We start from the raw sequence: 17,793 nt of genomic DNA, 5'->3' as shown, positions 1-17,793 counted from the left end.
GTTGAGTGGGGAGGTAATTCTGGAGGGAAGGGGTAGCTGGGACACATGGGAAGGGTTGCAAAGTAATGGAGGTGACACTGAGAATGTGAGGGAATCTTGAGGAATTTAATCTGAAACTGGGCTGTGACCATCTCCTGTTCTGCTTTGACGTGTTGGCAGAGCTGGGGAATGGGAAATACAGAGCTGTATTGAGAATGGACTGTGCATTGGAGGAGGAAGGACACAGAGGGATGTCCACTGGCCCTGTGGTTTAGGAGGATGGAGATGATTGTTCTAAGTGCTCTAAAGCCTGGGAGAAACAGATATTCTAGTTCAGGAAAGTAACTTCTGTCAAGGCCAGGTGTTCCGGTTCAAATGGATTCTTTACTTTTTTTTCCCCTTGGTGACAACCTGAGCTTACAGTTGTGAGCTTTCTTCTCCTCACTTCCTTTACATGGGCTACCTGGATTCCTGAGGGCTGTTGGCATTGGGTTTCAGTCTGTTCCTCCTCCTGAAGTGTCCTTGTTGGGCAAAGGTCCTCTTTACCCTGGGGTGATGTCCCAGGCATTCCCTTGCAGCTGTGGTGCCTTTGGGAGACCTGGCTGCACATCCCACTCTCAGCACTGGGATTGCTGTGGATTTCATCCATGTAGGGCTCCTTCCAAGTGCTCAGCTCTGCAGTAACATTGATCATGATTGTAGAATTTTCTTGTTCTGCACAGCCTTAATTTAATGATATTTGTAAACTACTTGAAGACCTGTGGATGAAAGATGTTCCCTTGTTAGCAAGGCTACCCTGTGCGGTGTTCAGGCTTAATAGGGAGCCTCGGAGATAAAAAGCACCATAAATCCTGGATGAGATGTTAACAATATCCAGTGTAAGTGATGATGACCAGCTGCCAGGCAGCTCTTGGGCTGGAGCTGCTCTTTTATTAGTGCCACCCCCAGGTTTTCTAGCACAGGGTGATGTTTCTACCTGTGACGAGGGACAGGAAAAGTGTCACAGGGTGTTACTCCATCACCCTCCAGCTTGGAGAGGACTCTGAGTGAAATTTGCTGAAGGACACATCTGCTGAGTGCTGTTTTTGCCAGGGTGGGTGTAGAAGGTCCCTGTTCCCCCCTGTGTTTGGGTTATTTAGGCAGGTGCTTCCAAAGCCTCACCTGGCTGTCCTGGGGAATTGGTGATTAAATTATTGCACTAACCATCTATAAACTACTCAGAAAAATCAGTGAATTAGTTTAATTTGTGTCACAACAGGTTCCTGCCTTCAAAGATGACAAAACCCCTCATGCTTGATGGTTTTAGTTAGACCCTGAATGTTTGATGCTGTTGTTTTCCGTCGCGCAGAATTTCCTGATTTAAACCAGGGCAAAGAAATTGGGATAAGGCGAACAAAACCTCTGCAAAACCATCAGCATGTAACCTTTGTTATGACCCTCCATACCTCCTGCAATCCTGCTATTTTTGTAACTCTGGCTAGGTAGCAGGATGAAGATTACATATCATCCTCCAAAGCAGCGCTTTTATTTTGGTCCTGTTATTTTAGGAATAATCAGCAGAGAACAAGGATCCTTCCTCTTACGAATTTCATGTGTTTCCCTGAGGGGCCTGATAGCGAGGGGGGCTCTTATAGAATATACAATTTCCCTAGCAAGAGTTTAGATAAATCTTATCTGCCCTTGAATCTGTGGTAAATCTTTCATGGACTTGTGTGGAGCCTGAGTTTCAGTACATTGTTCACATGCTGCCTTCTAAATCTCGGAGCTGCAGCGTGTTCAAACACCAGTAAAAACCCTGTTTCAAACCATTACACACAGCATAGTTTTATGTGCATTTCTCTGGATGTCTAAATTTGGTGTTAGGAATAAAAATGATCTTTTTCTTTCCCCTCCCAGGCCAAATGTGTGCCCAGTGTTTGAGCTGGCCCTGGTGGGACACCAGGAGCCCTGCATTCAGTCCTTCAGCAGGATGGTCAAGATGTGGAAACAAGGCTGCACAAAGGGGAGGTGGTGTGTGAGCTATGAGAGAAGGTAATGTGTCATCTATTGTTATAAACAGGTTTTGTTGCTAATCTTTTTGTGCAAGATCTTTAACTTTTTTGTGAGAGGAGTTGTGAACTGTTTCCTCTGAAGTGTGTGGTTATGGGCATAGTGTCCTCCTGAGATTTGGCTTAAAATCTGTTATTACTGAGTAGAAAATGTGACTTTTTAATGTGTTTTGGGTTGCTCATGAGCTTCGTGGCTGGCTTTAGATTCAGAATTTTACACTATCAGAAAATGTTCCTGTCTTGTTCTTGTTCAGGTGAAGCCCAGCTGTCAAGTCATTGACTTTGAAAAATTGAACTTCTTTCTGTTTCTGTCACCTTCTAAGAACTGATGGGAGATCTGACTCCCCCAACAGATAAACCCAAAATTGATTGGGGGGGAAAAAATAAAGTTACCTTTGACTAGCCTGAATACAAGTTCTTCAAAATAATATGTGGACATAGCCCATCAGAGCCACTGGATGTTCCCAGGATGCAGTTTGCTACATTTGCTTATTTTTAACGAGAATTTCCGAAGGAGGCTGAAAAAATGTCTGATAAATATGATAGAGGAGAACAGTGTGCTGCTGGTGAGGTGGGGATGAGTGGAACAGCAGTTGTGATTGCTCTCTTAACCTTCCTTGCCCCACAGGTCTGGCTACTACACGGTTTACAAGCAGGTGTACAGGATGGAGCAGCAGACTGTCTATAAGTGCTGTCCCGGCTGGGCCCGGCGCGACAACGAACCCGGCTGTCTGCACTGTGAGTTGGGACAAACCTGGGCCAAACCAAGAGCTGACATCCTCAGGCCTTGCCTTCCTGCTGAATCCCCACTTCCAGACACAAGGGTTTTGTGATTTGTAACTGGGATTTCCCTGGTGATGGGGGCATAAAGGTCCTTTAAAAATCCAAAAGCGCTCATGTAAAAGTAGCAAAGAGCTCTAATTCTAATCCACGCAGTGAAACAGTTTAGATTAACAGTCTAAACTCCAATTGGAGTTGTTGCAGTATTTTTGTGCCAGCCTGGCTTTGGCAGGCCAACCACATTTATTGCTGTTCCCAAATGATGCAGAGAAATCTGCTGTGATGCACTCACTCCCTGGGTGTAGAGCTCACCGTGGGGTCTCACTGGGTTTGGCATTTGCACTTCTGCTCTTGCCAGTGAAGCAATTCCTTGAAGTTCATGGAAGCTGTTCCTGCCCTGTGGGTCTCCATCTGAGGAGAACCCGTTCCTCTCACTAATTTCTGATCATGATTAGATGCTTTCCTGAAAGATGGAATTTAATTGAAATGATAAGGCAGCGCTTCAGCCACTGATAACAAGACATCAGGAGAAGATGGCAACCTACTCAGTGTTTAGTTTTGTTACTGTTTAGTCAGTAATTGTGTTTTCCATATGAAAGTTAGCATCTGTTCTTATTTATTTTTTAATCTTCATACCAACTTCAGGGTATGCATTCGAAGAGCTTGCTTTTATGGTTGTCTCTTTGTAGTTAAAACACAAAAACAAGCCTGAGAGGTATTCCTGTTAGTTTCAGCCTGAATCTACATATTTAGTGTGCACCTGTTTAGTTGTTAGAAGTCAAAAATATGTTTACAAGCTGTGTTTTAATCTCTGGTGTAAAGGAGTTTAAGGTATGTGAGCACCAGTGGCAAAATGAAATTTTCTTCCTGAAAGAGCAGTGCAGACTTGCTTTGAATTCTTTAAGGCACCAAAGTGGTTGAATTACTCTTTTATATTTGATACTCTTTGCAAGTTTGGCTCAAGCATGTGGAATTTGAGTTATTGTAAATAAAACTGTTCTGTGTTAGAGGAAGGGAAGAATTGTAATTCCCTTCCACATATATAATATCTCCCAGTGCATCAGTGGTTTTCAACCATCCCTATATTATTGTCTGGCAGTTTTTCTTATTTTATTTTGGATTCAGGCAGTGCTTTGAGTCCTACCTTCTGCCTTTGAAGCACCTTCAAATTAAACTGCCATACCTAAGTCTAATTTTTATTAAATTTCCTCATATCAACAAGGTAGTTACACCTATGATACCAAGTCCTTTGCCCTTCAATAAAAACCTGGGTTTCTTCTTGTTGGGAAGGTCGTGTTGCAACAGGGCTGTGTCTGTTCTGGGGGGTCCTTGGCACAAAAAGAACTAAAACAGCCTATCCTGTTGTGTTTGTGTGCTCTAGTGCTCTGCACTGCTGGCACTTGCTTCAACGGAGGGAAATGCTCTGGAGAAGGGTCCCAGGTGTGCCAGTGTCCTGCAGGATTCCAGGGCCCTCGCTGCCAGTATGGTGAGTCCAGTGGAAACTGTCTCAAGTGCACCTGGTGCTTGGATAAAATGCATCTTTAACAATAATCTCTAAAACAAGAATATTTTATTAATGTTGATGTAAAATTAAAGGTGCTGCCTTTTTAAAATATTTATTTCTTTATTTTGGTATTGAATTTTAACAAAGCAAGATGAAAATCGAATTTGATTGCTCTCAGATGAGTGAGTGTCTGGTGGATAACATCACTGAATATCCCCAGTGGTGTCCAGTGGAATATCTGGCTATTTTCTATAATCTGAGTTGGTTCTCAACTTGAGTGTTCTTGTGGTGCTCTTACTGAATTTCTCAGCCTTGCTTTTACCTTTGTGAAAGGAAATTCTGAGTCAAAGCAGGTGGGCAGTAGGCAAAGAATGCAGCAAATGAACCCCTGTATTTGTTCATGGGGTTTTTTTTTAGTGCATCTCAGAGTAGGAAGGTTTTATAGCTCACTACCAAATATTTCATAGTATTCCTGGAATAATATATGCACCAATCTTTCATTTCACTGTGTTCTAGCATACTATAGACCAAATTCTGTGTGACTTAGACTCTATCACCCACTCTCAATGAGAATCTTTTTTGTCTCACACACTGGCTCACAATTTGATAAACCCACAATGGGTTGTCTTGTAATTTAACACACTGTGTAAAGCTCTCCAAAATTACAGAACTGCATCCATTTGGCTTCTTAAGAGAGGGAAGAAAGTCATTCCTTCAGAGTAGGCTGTGATTGGGACAAAGGATTTCTTTTGTATTAGGCAAATGATAATTTCCTTTTCAACTGAAGCATATTGTGCTTTGTTCAAAGGAAGGCAGATTTTTAAGTATTTCGTTTTTTCCCTTTTAAATTCTAATATGTGTCCTCACCTGGCTTGTCTGTCAGGCAGTATGAGTCAGAAGGACTGTAACAATAAATAAAATGCAGAGCTGTTTACAATGGAGCTGGTGCTGCCTGCAGACAATATTAGTTCAGTTAAGCTGTGATTGGGTATTTCTTTACTGCCCACAGAAACAAGTTTGTGTGGGTGAGTTGAGACGAGGCAGAGTGACACCAAGGCAGGTTGGTTGTGATTAACTTACAGAAGAGCTGCTGTTTCAAGGTAAGCAGGATCACAGTCTCCAAGAAGGCCTCACAAAAAGCTTTTACCAAATGGAATGTATCTCAGCAAATTATAAATTGTCCTGGCCATTATAAATTGTCTTTTGAGGCTCCTTTTGCTTGGCAATACCAGTGGAACTGAGGCATTCCCTGCAGGCAGATTGTGTGGGTGCAGTGTGGATAGCACAGGTCAGGTTTTCAAGCTGAAATGAGATTGTGCAGTCTCTATTTCACAGGATGGTGACTGCAGCCCCTGTAAAAACAATGAGAGGGATCCTGCAGTCCTTGCTCTTTGCACTTGGGTGGAACTTTTATCTTGGGTCGTTTGTCTGCTTTCTATTGATTCCTGAGGTTTGAATGGAATTCCAGTAGTCATCATTTTCAGGTTTATACAGCAGCTGCTATCGCAGCCTGGCAGGAGTAAGTTTATAAATTGAATTCTGAAGGGAGAAACCTTCTTTCAGGAAGAATGTTATGGACCATTCACCTGCCTAACAAAAGCAAGGTAATTTAGAGTGTAAGGCCTCTTAACTGTTGCAGGTGCCTCCAGTCAGATTCTTTTGAGGTTTGTATCATATTTGTGCAAGCAAAAGGAGGGAGAACTGTACTGTGAGACTAACAGCCATAGCCTCTAGCTTTCCTGGCTGATGTTGGAATATTGCTCTTAAAGTAGCTTGGATTTAATGTGGCTGCGTTAATCAATACGCTCTGGGTTTAAATGATCATTAAGCTTAGTCTGTGCCCTCCTCCCTACTTGTCTGTGAGACCTGACTGTAAATCTGACTGTTTTCCTGCCAACCCAAAAGGAAAAGGGGATCTCTTCCACCAGCATCTTTTTCTTTGAGGATTCAGTGGAAGGGATGGGTGCCAGGGAAGCCAGTTTGGTTTTGGAGTGTGAGCTATAAAATGTCAGTGTCCAAGCTGGTGCTGGGGTGTGAGTGAGGCTGTCAGAGAGGATTGTTGGTGCAGGGGCCGTGTCCTTGTGCCTGGAGACTGTCCCTGAGCTGCCAGGAGTGCCCAGAGCCCCTCCTGGGGGCTGTCAGGGGAAGGGAGGCTCCAGCTGCCTGGAGACCCCAAGGTGCTGGCAGAAAGCTGCTCCTGGCTGTAATCTTGGCTTCTGTCACTTCTGCTGTTGTGGCCTCCTGACAGAGGAGGAACCACAGGCATTTCATAGCTGCACTTGAACTCATTTGATCAAAATCATTTCATGTAGCCCATTTTATATCTCCCCCTCTCCAATCTTTTTTCCTTTCTTCTGTTTCTCTCATCAATGTTGGCAGCTAATTCTAAAGTTTTACTTGTGCAGCGATTCTCCTGATCTCCTTGCTGGGTGCTGTGAGCTCCAGAGGCAAGAAATTAGTATAAAAACATAACTAAATTCATTGCTCTAAGAAGTAAATGGGAATGTAGATCTCAGGAATCTTCTAAACATTCTTCTTCCTGTGGAGTTTGTATTTGCTGTGGAGTTAGGGAGCAGGTCAGTGTCCTGGAAATGAAATTTTGTCCTGAAGAAAGTTTGTGATGGATCCTCCAGAGTGGCTGATGACAGCCCAGTGCCTCACAGTGATCTCAGCAGAGATGATTTCTCACAATTGGCATGATAGCAGCTAATGACTTCTTAAAGCAATGGTGGGGGGTTTTTGCAGCCTGGGACACGACATATTCCTGATTAGATGCTGAAAGGGTCAAGGCTCCTGTAACAAATTTAATGTAATTGTGTTTAGAAATGTGTTACTGCATCCCTTGTACACGTCACTCCATAGTTTTTATTATTTTTCCCATACAAGCAGCAATGAAAACTTAGGAGGAAGATTTATGAGTGAAATGGTCGAGTTCTTCATACAGCCATTGCAGGGACTGGGTAACAGATTGAGCTGTCTCTTGCATTGTCTGCTGCAATTTGTCTTGTAATAATAGACTTATATCAATTACAATGTAAACTTGCAAGCTGGATTTCTTTCTGTTTTTTAACTTGTTTGGAACCTGTGATCCCATTTGTCCCAGTGAAAGGGAGGGAAACCCTGTAACAAAAAAGGGAGAAGGCAAAACCCAGTGCCAAGAATAAATTCTGCTGCAATGCTGGTGTCATTGATATTCACTAGTTGTCCTGGTAATCTTGTTCAAGGCCTGGTGGCCACCTGAGCTGGACATGGAGGTAAAGTAATTTCATTTACCTTTTTTAATTCAGCCCTGGGACTTCTACTTGGACATGCAGCCAGTGAAAACATTCCAAATTCTACAAAGAAGGGTGTATTTATTTACTCCTCGTGTACATAGAATTGCTCAATGGAAAATGAGGGGTTAGTTTTGACTCTTTAACTGTTTTGTCATCAAATTTCAAGTTGCTGCTGGTTTTACTGAGTGCCTCCTGATGGGTTTTAATACATAAAATAAAAAAACCAGGGTGAGAACTGAACAGGCTTTATAATTTCTTGACTGATACAAAATCTGAGCATGATTAATGTTTTACAAGAGGCTCCCATAATTAAGAAAAAGTACAGTTGAGTCTATCTGAGACAACGGGTGTAATTGGAAGATGTTTAAAAATAATTGAGGAATGACCAGGGAAGACTTGTCAGGAAAGTCATCTCTTGGTGACATGGTGTTTGTCCTCCTTAAAGAAAGCTGAATACAATATTCCAGTGTTTAACAGATAAAGTGTCAAGAGATTCAAATTTTACACAAATGTTTGCTGTCACACAAGTGGAATTTGAAGTTTTTTGCAGTGCCTGATGCAGATTATTAAAGACTGCAGTAAGACATCTTGAGAAGCAGTGTGCTCACCTGATAAGAGCTTTCTTTTCCACCTGCCACTGACCTTGGATATTTAATGCTGTAACTTTCAGCAAATTTTACCCCACTCTGCCCAGGCTTTTCAGTACGTGAAATGTTGATAATGGTGGCTCATTCCTTCGTCAGGGGCTTTGAGACCCAAGTAATTAAGTGTAAGATAATAGCATTGGAATGTGTATATAAAGGCAGAATGCACACTGCTTGGGTAGCTAAATGAAATGCTTATGAGGGAGATATTCATCAGTTCATTGACTAGCTGTCAATCCCTGCCTTCACTCTGGTCACACACTATTAAGATATTGAACTATATAAAGATTATGGTAAACAAAAATGTCAGCACCTTCTGGACCAGGTAGATCAGAGTTTACACTATAAAACTGCTTGAAACAAAAGTGGTTTGGTTTTTGTTTTTTTTGAAGGCATTGATTAAAATGGCAGGAATTCTGATATATCTTCTTGCAAATAAAAATACTCTTTTCTTTCACTGTGAAAAAGAATTTTCTTCCATTTCCCTCTAGGAAATGTTTTTTGCTGCAAAGACCCGTTTGATACAACTTCTGATTAATGTCCTGTCTGCCATCCTGGTCTCTTGTAGAGATGAAGTTTTTCTTCTTTGAGGCTGAAGACCTACACAAGGGCAGTGTAAATCCATGAACCAGTGCTACAAATTTTCCTTATTTAAAATAGCAAATGACAAGCTGAAAGCTCCCATGGTTCTGTTGCCCACAGGGATGTCTTCAGTTTTCATGGATCTTTGTTTCCCACTGAAACTATAAAATGTTTAAATATTTGTGGGGGTAAATTAGTTCTGATAGCTGGGCCCTCACTGTGCCAGGGGTTTTGGTATTTTGTTTTCATCTTTTGGCTATGAGTCCCCCAAAGTCTGACCCAAGACAACCTTTTTAACTTGAAAATTTGCCATTAGCCCATGGGGAGAGTGGAAGAGGATGGCTCAAGAGATAATTTATGCTCAGATTGCTCTAGTTTAGTGCATGTAATATCTGAAAGACACCAAGTTTGGGTTTTTTTCTGTTTCAGCACAGTCATTCTCCTGCTTCAAATGGCTCAGTGTCATTAGCAAAATGCCAGCCTGTCATGGCAAGGGAAGCTGAGATGACTGATGAGGCTGCTCAGGGTAGGAAAATACCTGTGCTCTGACAGAAAGAAACCTCGTGATCCCCCTCTCTCTTAGAGGGACCCTTGGTTCTGTTCTGCCTCTGGACTCCCAGGAGCTGTGATCCTTCAATCCTGTGGCTGTTTTTTGGCTACCACACTCTCCCTGTGATGGAGAAGCGCTGGCAGGCAGCACATTGGAAGCTGGAGATGCTTTTGGGCCTTCCTGCAGCTCTGAAGGAGCCACAGTGAGCTCTTGACAGCTTGAGAGCATCCTGCAGGCTGGGGATGTGCTGCAGTCACTTGTTCTGCATTAGGGACTGGGGTAATGAGCCCTTTCTTAGCACTTGTCAAGGAAATAACAGTGCTGTGTGCTTGGAGCGTCCAAAACCCTTCCAAGGAGTAAAATTTGAAAACATGGGTGTGTTTTGAACAGCAAGCAGAGCTAACAAGGTGTGTTGACGTGTTTCATCTCATCAGAAGTTAAGAGAACACCGTGGCACTTCCCTTCTGTCTGTCATGTGTGAAGCACACAGGAAACTCAGTGTCAGGCAGTTTCACATGATGGTGCTTGAATGTCTCCACTTTTGGTTGTGGCCAGCAAGAAATGCTTGATTTTGTGTTAAAGATGTAGCCACTGCTCTAAACTCACCCTGTTCTAAAGCAAATTGGTTTGATTCAGTGAAAGAATACATTGTGTAGGTTTTAAAGCTTCATAGTAATTGCAAATATTGCATTGCAAACTTATATTGCAAAGCCAGAAGCTGTTGATTTCAATGAAGTGATCTGAGAATCCAGTAGATATTTATCTCATTGCTATAATTCTTTCCTGCACTGTGGATTTCAGACATTTAAAACTGTTTCAGAGGCTGTTTCAGGTGATTTTTCTTCAGGGTTAAGAGTGTTCTACTGCCCAGCATGCATTAGAAAAATACCCCTTTATAACTTCAGGTGGTTTTGGATTTAAAGCCCAACTTCAGTTGTCTGGACAACTCTGCCCTGGCTAAAAATAGTCTGAAATGAAGATGACCTTTTCAAATTTCCCCTCTTGGTATCTCATTTCCCATGGGAACATTGCTGCTTTCAGTGCATCAGTCCCCTCAGTGCATCTCTCCACGTTCCCTGGTGCTGCCATCAGGTGAGCTCACAGCAAATTCAGCTTTGTGTCCTGTGTAATCCTCAGGGTGTCATCAGCAGGGCTGTCCTGCTGTCACTGCTGCCTTCACCTGGGCTCTTCTCCTGCACTTCTGCTCCTGCTGACCTTGGAGCTGCTGCCACGGCCGCTTTTCTGCCTCAGGTGGGACAGCAAAGCCTCTCGACACCTACAAAGCCAGTTTGGGCCCTTCCTGAAGCACAGGGAGAAAGGGGGAAACCTGATGTGTTTTTCTTTCAGTTTATGAGCAGTTTAGCAAATTTAGTGAAGATTTAGATGCAGTAAAGTCTTCAGTTGCAGCCTTTTAGATGATTCTGGCCTCACTGGAGGATTTAGTCCTTCAGCACTCCAGTGACATAATTGCCTTGAAAATCTGAGAAACAAAAAAGCACTGCTTGACTTATTTTTTGTTTTAACCCTTAAACCTTAATGAAACCTCTTCTTTCAAGAGAAAAAAATATATTATTTTGAGTATTAAGAAAAAAATCTATTTTTAATCTGCAATGTCATCCTCATCACGTAGGTCTATCAAAACAATCATCTCCTGACAAGCTTTGGTCTCATGGTGACACATGTAATCTGTAATGTGTCTCCTGTACTCTGCTGACAACTGACAGGTCTCCTGATGCTTAAAACAAAATGGGATTTGCATATTTAAATTATAGATGTATACAGCTACAAATTAACGGGAAGGTAACATTGGACCTTAATATAAAGTGTCACAAGTCTGGAGCTGGTTAGAAACCCATGAGAAAGATGAGTTGGATGTTCTTTTGGGCAGAGATTTGCAGAAGACAAATGCAGTGCACAGATCACTGCAGGAGGTCTGTAATCTCTCAAGGAAAAAAGTTATGGTTGAGATAAAATGACTTTATCTGTTCTGATGCTAGATAACAGTTGATTCAGAGATTAATTCCAGTTGTGAGCAAGACCCTAGGCAGGACTCAAAAAACCTGAAAGCATGGCTTCCTCCAAACTTTCCATTCTTTCTTCTTTGCCTCCCTCCTCACACCCACCTGTTCTTTGCCAATATTGTCCATAGAAACACCTTTCATCACCAGCAAGACATCAACCTCTCCAGATAAAACAGCCCTTCAAAGCAGCCACTAAAAAGCTGTGAGGAATGAAAGCGTTGCCATCCTAAAACGGGAGCGGTAAAAACACTGATTTAAAAATGATGCCTGGCTCTGTCCTAGGGCTGACAGGATATAATCATCAGCCCATCTTGCTGAAAGGCTCTGCTCTGCCTGGGCTCCACAGCCACGAGGAGGAAGCGACAGGTAGACAGACAGCAGAGCTGCAGCTGCAAACAAATATGTCAGAAGGAAATGAACCTCAGAATAACCACGAGAGAGAGAGAGAATTCACCCCTGTTGTCTTTGCCACAAAAGGCTGTTTATTCTGGGCTTGCTGCAAGAGGAAAAAGTAGAAAAATCACAGGGGGAGAGCTGCTGTCTGCCTGCTGGCATTTATTTGCTGTTGGGTGAAGAAATGTGGCTGCAAGTCACAGCAAAGCTGAGCGTGGTGCAGAGGTGCTGTGCAGGTTCATTATCCCTCCCTCCCACACTGACAAAAGGTGAATGAGCAGACTTGGAGTCTCCAGAAACATCTGGATTCTATTCCATGACACCTGCATGGCCTCTGTGTGGCTGTGGGCAGATTTATTTGGGTTTCCAGTTTGCTTCAGGGATTCGAGCTGCATCCCAAAGAATCTGATCAGGTAATGCAGATGGATTTAATTAGCCCGAGGTACCATGGCTAAGCTCTGCCAGCACCCAGGTCATGCAGCACTTCTGGAGCTCTGGATGCAACCCCTGTGTTCATAAAGCATCTAGACAGCATGGAATTTTAACTGATTTGGCAGAGTATCCAGAAGATTATTATGTCTTTAAGAATATTTTTATTGCGTTTTGGTAGCTTTTCAGAGTGATGTTGGAGATGGTTGCTGTGTTTCATTGTCCTGTCTGCAGAGAGCTCTCCCCTTTTCCAGCTTTCTATGCTCCAAGTCAGAGGTCAAACAATTCTGCTGCACTTTCCCTCCCATCCTCAAAAATCTTTGGGCTGATGTGCGTTTCCAAAGAGGCACAAACATCGGGGGAACCCTCCACAAACAAGCCCTGTCTGGCTGTTGTTTTCTACTTCAGTGGCATCAGTGTGTCACTGCTGATTGCTGCTCCTGCCGTGAGATGCTCTTGAGGCATTGTCACTGCAATGTTTCTTGTGAAGGGGAGGGAGAGGAGCTGCCTCGAGCAGCACTGCAAGGACTGTGACTGACAAAGTCAAATTTGGGTAGCTAATTGCTTTTGCTGACCTAAACACTTTGACACAGGGATATGAACAGATTTGCACTGTCAGAGGGAAAAAGGAGACTTTAGAAATGTGTGGGTTTAGCTCTTCAGTCAGGACTGTATCACAGGTTTGGAAGGGACCTTAGAGAACATCTTTTTCCAACCCCTTGCCATGGGCAGGGACACCTTCCACTGGGCCAGGTTTCTCCAAGTCCTGTCCTTGAACACTCCCAGGAGGGAGGATCTACAACTTCTCTGCTCTGGTACCTCTAAATCTATTTTAAGCCAGGAACAGTGGCCTTTAAAAATTATTTTAGCATCAAAGGAAAGCCTGTGGTGCCTGTCCCTGTTCCTCTCCAGCCCTTGTCTGCAATTCTCTCAAGCTGGGCCTGGGTATGTGCTTTATGCCAGAGGCTGTGTTTTAAGGCTTAAGAGTAGATGTGTTAATGTGTATCATGTCACTTTTTCTACAGCAAACACCCTCCATCCTGTGCCTTGTGTCTCCTTGAGCATCCTCTCAGTGCTTTTAAGGAAAGAGCTATTTGTTGTCAGCCATCATCCACCTAGAAATTTGTTTTCTCAGGTGTAATGACTGCAGCAGAATTCTCCAGAATAAATACTATTTTACAGTCATTTAACAGCATTTTCAGTGCTGATATTTATTTCATCTAAAAGGGGCAGAAGAGTTAATTGCATTGTCTAGAAAGGGAGGCAGAACCTTGCCAGCAACCACGAGGCATTGCTGCTCACTTGATAGAACTGAACTCACAGCAGTGGCAGCTGGATTTAATTATAAGTTTGCAACCCTGTGGTTTCAGCAGCAGCTGCTGAAGAATGGATAATGCAAGTAGCCTTCGAAGCCATTCACATTAGAGATAAAACCTTGTCATTCACCAAGACAGCTGACTGAACAAGTATTAAAATGAATAAAGATTTCCCCAGGGATGTTGCAGGATGAGGTTTGTTTTTTGTCTCGCTGGCTCTTGCTCAGATATGTCAGGCATGCAGTCCCAAAAATATGAGACTGCTCGTAAATAAAAGTCTCAGATTATCTAATCTAAGCACTGGTTGTGTGATTAACCTCAGCAAGTTAGGAAGGAAACATTCCTTACTGGAATTTTTTGTATTTCTGTAGCAATCTTAGGAAAGCACCATCCCTGGAACAGGGAGGGATGGGAGAAAGCTCAACATGTGCTAAAATTCACTTAATTAAAAATTCACTTTGACATTTTATTCAATGATATGTCAGTAATAGACCACCACAACTGAAATGCTATGGAAAAGCATGTGACTACTTAAGTTATATTTTCATTATTTTGTTGTTGATCTATTTCAGCTTTTATAAATGGAAAATTGAAAATTTTAAAGAGAATTTGAGCCTTGCAAAACTAAAACTAATAGTTAGAACTTTTACAGGCAAATGAAAATACTCTCCAAGTCAGGCTGGAATAAGAACTTGGTCTAAATGATTTTTCCAGCATCATTGGTCAGTTGTTTCCTAAAATGACTTCCCATGCTCTCTTAAATTTTGAGGTGAGTAATGATTTGGAGTATTGGAAACCCTTTTCTGTTTTCTCTGCCATAAGATTTGGTATCCTCTGAAAATAGGTCCTGTTTAAGATGGGTTTTGTTGGTCATATAAAAACTATGAAGGCTGGGTAAATTTCAGATTTGACTGTTTGAAAATTGAGTCTTTAAGTCTCCTCTTGAGAGCTTCCTTTTTTCCCCAATAATAATGAAAGCACTGACTTTGCTTAAAGGAACTGCAGCTTTTATTTGTCCTGGCAGATATTTAATTTCTGTTTTGTCACATCTCCTGTGGAAGAAGAGGCAGCTATGGAAGAAGTGGTCCCTGGAGGCACTGGCCCTGTGATTCTTATAATTTCTTTAATTTTTCAGTGTCTTTATCATTATTTTTCCTTTTCCCTCTTCATTTTTTTCCATCCTTGCTACTTTCCAAACCTCAAGTTGTGACTTAAACTTGAGATCCAGTTATACCAAAATTGTTTTCTGCATCTTCAGGTACTTTCTAATAATCTGAGTACACCAAAAGTTGAAAAGGCCAAATCTATTTCGTGACCACCTGGAATAAAAGTGGCTGCTCCTGTTTTTCAGATGCCTGAGAGATTCTCATGGAGGTACTGAAGTGGAGGAATTGGTGTCTGTGCTATCCTTTTAAAGAAAACTTATTTCTTACTGTTTCCTTTTTTGTAAAATCTAATTGCTTTTGCTTCACACAGAATTCACAGGCAATTGCTTTTCTCGCTGTTATCCATACTGCAAGGATAGCTTTTGTGTGCAGGGTTGGTGACCTGAATCTGTTTTTTCTCCCTGTAATCTCAGTGTTTGGGAGCTCAGAGAGCTGACAGGAGTTAGGGGAGGCAGTGCTGATCTGCTGCTGTCGTTTCCTTCACATGTGAGTCCTGGAAATCCTGTTAGCATTAACATAATGTGACGTGGGGGGAGAAACAGCCCATTCCATGGGAATTGTTTTGGCTGGATTTTCACTTGTCCATCCATCTCTTCTTTCTACATCCACTCCAATCTGAGCTACACCTGCAGTGTGACTTTTATCCTTTCCCACTGACCCTTTTCACTGAGACCTCTAGATCAGCATGCTGCATTTATGTTGTAAATAATCCAGAAGCTGTAAATGTAACTTTTTTGGGGGTTGGGGAAAAAAAACCCAACTCAATATGATGTTAAACTTCCTGAATATTTTCTCATTCTGGATCTTGGTATCCTATGGAGCATAGTCTTGAAACTGTGTAAATCTTATTTAACTGCATATCCTTGTTTGCTTGTTTTGCTGCTGCTATAAGTGGGGGCTGTTAAATGAGTGATGTTTTCCAAACTGAATCTGCAGTGGATCCTTTCTGGATCCTTGTACAGACAAAGAACTCCAGAGTTCAGTTAAATCCTCCCTTCCCCCATTTCTGTGTTTTGTGGTTCAAATCTTCTTTCATGCACTGGAAGGTGGTACTGTATGAATGGATCTGGGAACTGAATTTGGAATTATTTTCACACACAATCTCCACTTGTAATAATCTTTCTTCAGTTTTCTGTGGTGTGGGAAGCAACAGGAGGGGGAATGTGCTAACACAGTAGATAAGAGAGAGATGTTCATCAGAGGGCAGACTTAATAACTGTGAAATAAGTGAATATATTACAATGCTTGCTAAATCCTTTGCATGGAGAGCAAATTCATCTGTGGCATGACTGTGCAATTATGCATTGATTGCAGCAGAGTTGTGCTTCACATCTCTAGAGAATTTCACCACAATTTGTTTCACGTCCCACCTTTGTTCCAGCCAAGTAAACTCGAGACAGAAGAAAATTGCACAATACATGGGGAAAAATGGAAAAGGAGAAACTGTAGGTGTAGCTCTGAGTGTTGCTCTCGTCATCATCTTTGTATTGCAGAGAGCTTTGTGTGAGGATCCATTTATCCTGGCAGTTGTTCATTATCCTGCCAGCCCCTTGGCATTATCATTCATCCTGACAAGCACATAATAAAGCCAGGAGTTTCAGAGCTGATGAACAACTGTATCTGTGAATAAATACTTCAGGATTTTTGGGCTGGGCAGCTAATTCAGTTTTGCTGAAAACACTATCTTGGTTTTGTCTCATTCTACGTGGAAATGGGATGGCAAATAGGTTCACCAAAACCTGAAATGCCATCATTCCTCCCATGGACTATGGACAGCCTGCTGGAGGTGAAGGATAAAGCTAACTAGCAATTTAGACAAGTGTATGAAGAGTAGCATAACTCATTAAAACATCACAGAAAGTTATAGTCATCCATTCAGAGCAGTTCAAACTGAGCTTTGGATGGTACCTGCCTCGTCTCATTTTCCTCAGAATTCCTGTGTATCCTTAGATAAGTATTTGCAATGTAAGGTGCTGTCTTTATTAAAAAAAAAAAACCCAAACAAAATCAAAAAAGAACTCCAAAAAACCAAACAGGTGGCATGCTACAAGCATATTGTTGTAATAGCCTGGTCAGGTAATTTGTGAGCTCAGCACTTCAGAATTGCTACTGCATCCCAGAAATGGTTCTTTTTGCTTCCTTGAGTCTAGAAATAAGACTGTCTAAAGAAAAACAATTGAACTACTCAAAATATCCAGACTACCCATATTTGTGAGGTTTCAGGTGTACCTAAACATTTAGTAAAGGGAGATGCACAGGTTGGAGAGGGGGGAATGCAGGGGAGGAGAACTGAGTGAGGGCAGATCTGCTCTGACATGGTCTTGGTTAACCAGCATGTTTTGAACCAGTTCTCTTAGTGCAAGTTCTCCTTATTAATTGATATATAGCTCTCATGGCCTCTTGATAAATATTCATTTACATAAGCTTTCAAAAACGCAAATTCAATGCTGGTATCTCTTTCTTTTATTTTTAATAGACATATCAATGCATCAAGATGAAAGTGTGTATAGCAACAGCACATTCTATCTTATAAACATCCAGACAGATTTAAAATATGCTCTCTGGGTAGCACTGTGCCTTGGGATTCAGAAGCAGAATACACCTGAAGTGTTTGTTACCCTGCAGCTACAGCCCTGGCTGGCCTGCACTGCAGTTCATTCTGTCTGTGCAGTGCTCTGGATAGAATGCTGTGGGTTTTGTTTGCTCTTTACCCTGACACAGGTTCTTAGTAACTATCACCTGATTTATTTTATTGGGCTTCTTCCCTTCCAGTATCAAATTTCCTGACCTAGTTTTAAGCAGGCCGTATTTTTTGCTCTGTTGGGAGGCCCATATTTCTGTCACCATTTCAGAGGTTTTCTGTGTGGTCATTATTAACCTTGCTCAGTGCTAACAGCAAACCTGTGAGGTTTTTAACTAGTGATGGTGAAGATCTCTTGCCTGTATAACACACTGCCTTGACAGATGTGCCAGTCTCTTCCTAATGATTCTCTGATGTCTGTGGGCTAAATTAACTGGTGGCTTACAAAGCTTTGCTGCACTGAAGCTGGAGGACAAAGGATGGGGCTTGTACTCATCCAGAAACCACATCAGTGTCCATGCCTTG

The 17,793-nt window shown here is 42.2% G+C and overlaps 1 protein-coding gene across 5 annotated transcripts in view; it reads left to right on the top strand.

Annotated features, from left to right (window-relative positions):
* The window catches only part of LOC107208802 (multiple epidermal growth factor-like domains protein 6), a 187,867-nt gene that overhangs the window by 10,990 nt on the left and 159,084 nt on the right, over positions 1–17,793 (top strand). For all 5 annotated transcript variants that reach the window (XR_002002080.1, XR_002002079.1, XM_019007797.2 and 2 more), the window contains exons 2-4: positions 1,876–2,010; positions 2,656–2,765; positions 4,189–4,293. Coding sequence is in view for 3 of the 5 variants with exons in the window: in XM_019007797.2 (XP_018863342.1) it covers positions 1,876–2,010; positions 2,656–2,765; positions 4,189–4,293 (350 nt within the window). In the remaining 2 variants the exon portion in view is untranslated. The remainder of the gene's footprint in view (positions 1–1,875; positions 2,011–2,655; positions 2,766–4,188; positions 4,294–17,793) is intronic.

The sequence above is a fragment of the Parus major genome, chromosome 9 (genome assembly GCF_001522545.3).
Source record: "Parus major isolate Abel chromosome 9, Parus_major1.1, whole genome shotgun sequence".
NCBI classification, from domain to species: domain Eukaryota; kingdom Metazoa; phylum Chordata; class Aves; order Passeriformes; family Paridae; genus Parus; species Parus major.
This window is presented reverse-complemented; position numbering and strand designations above follow the sequence as displayed.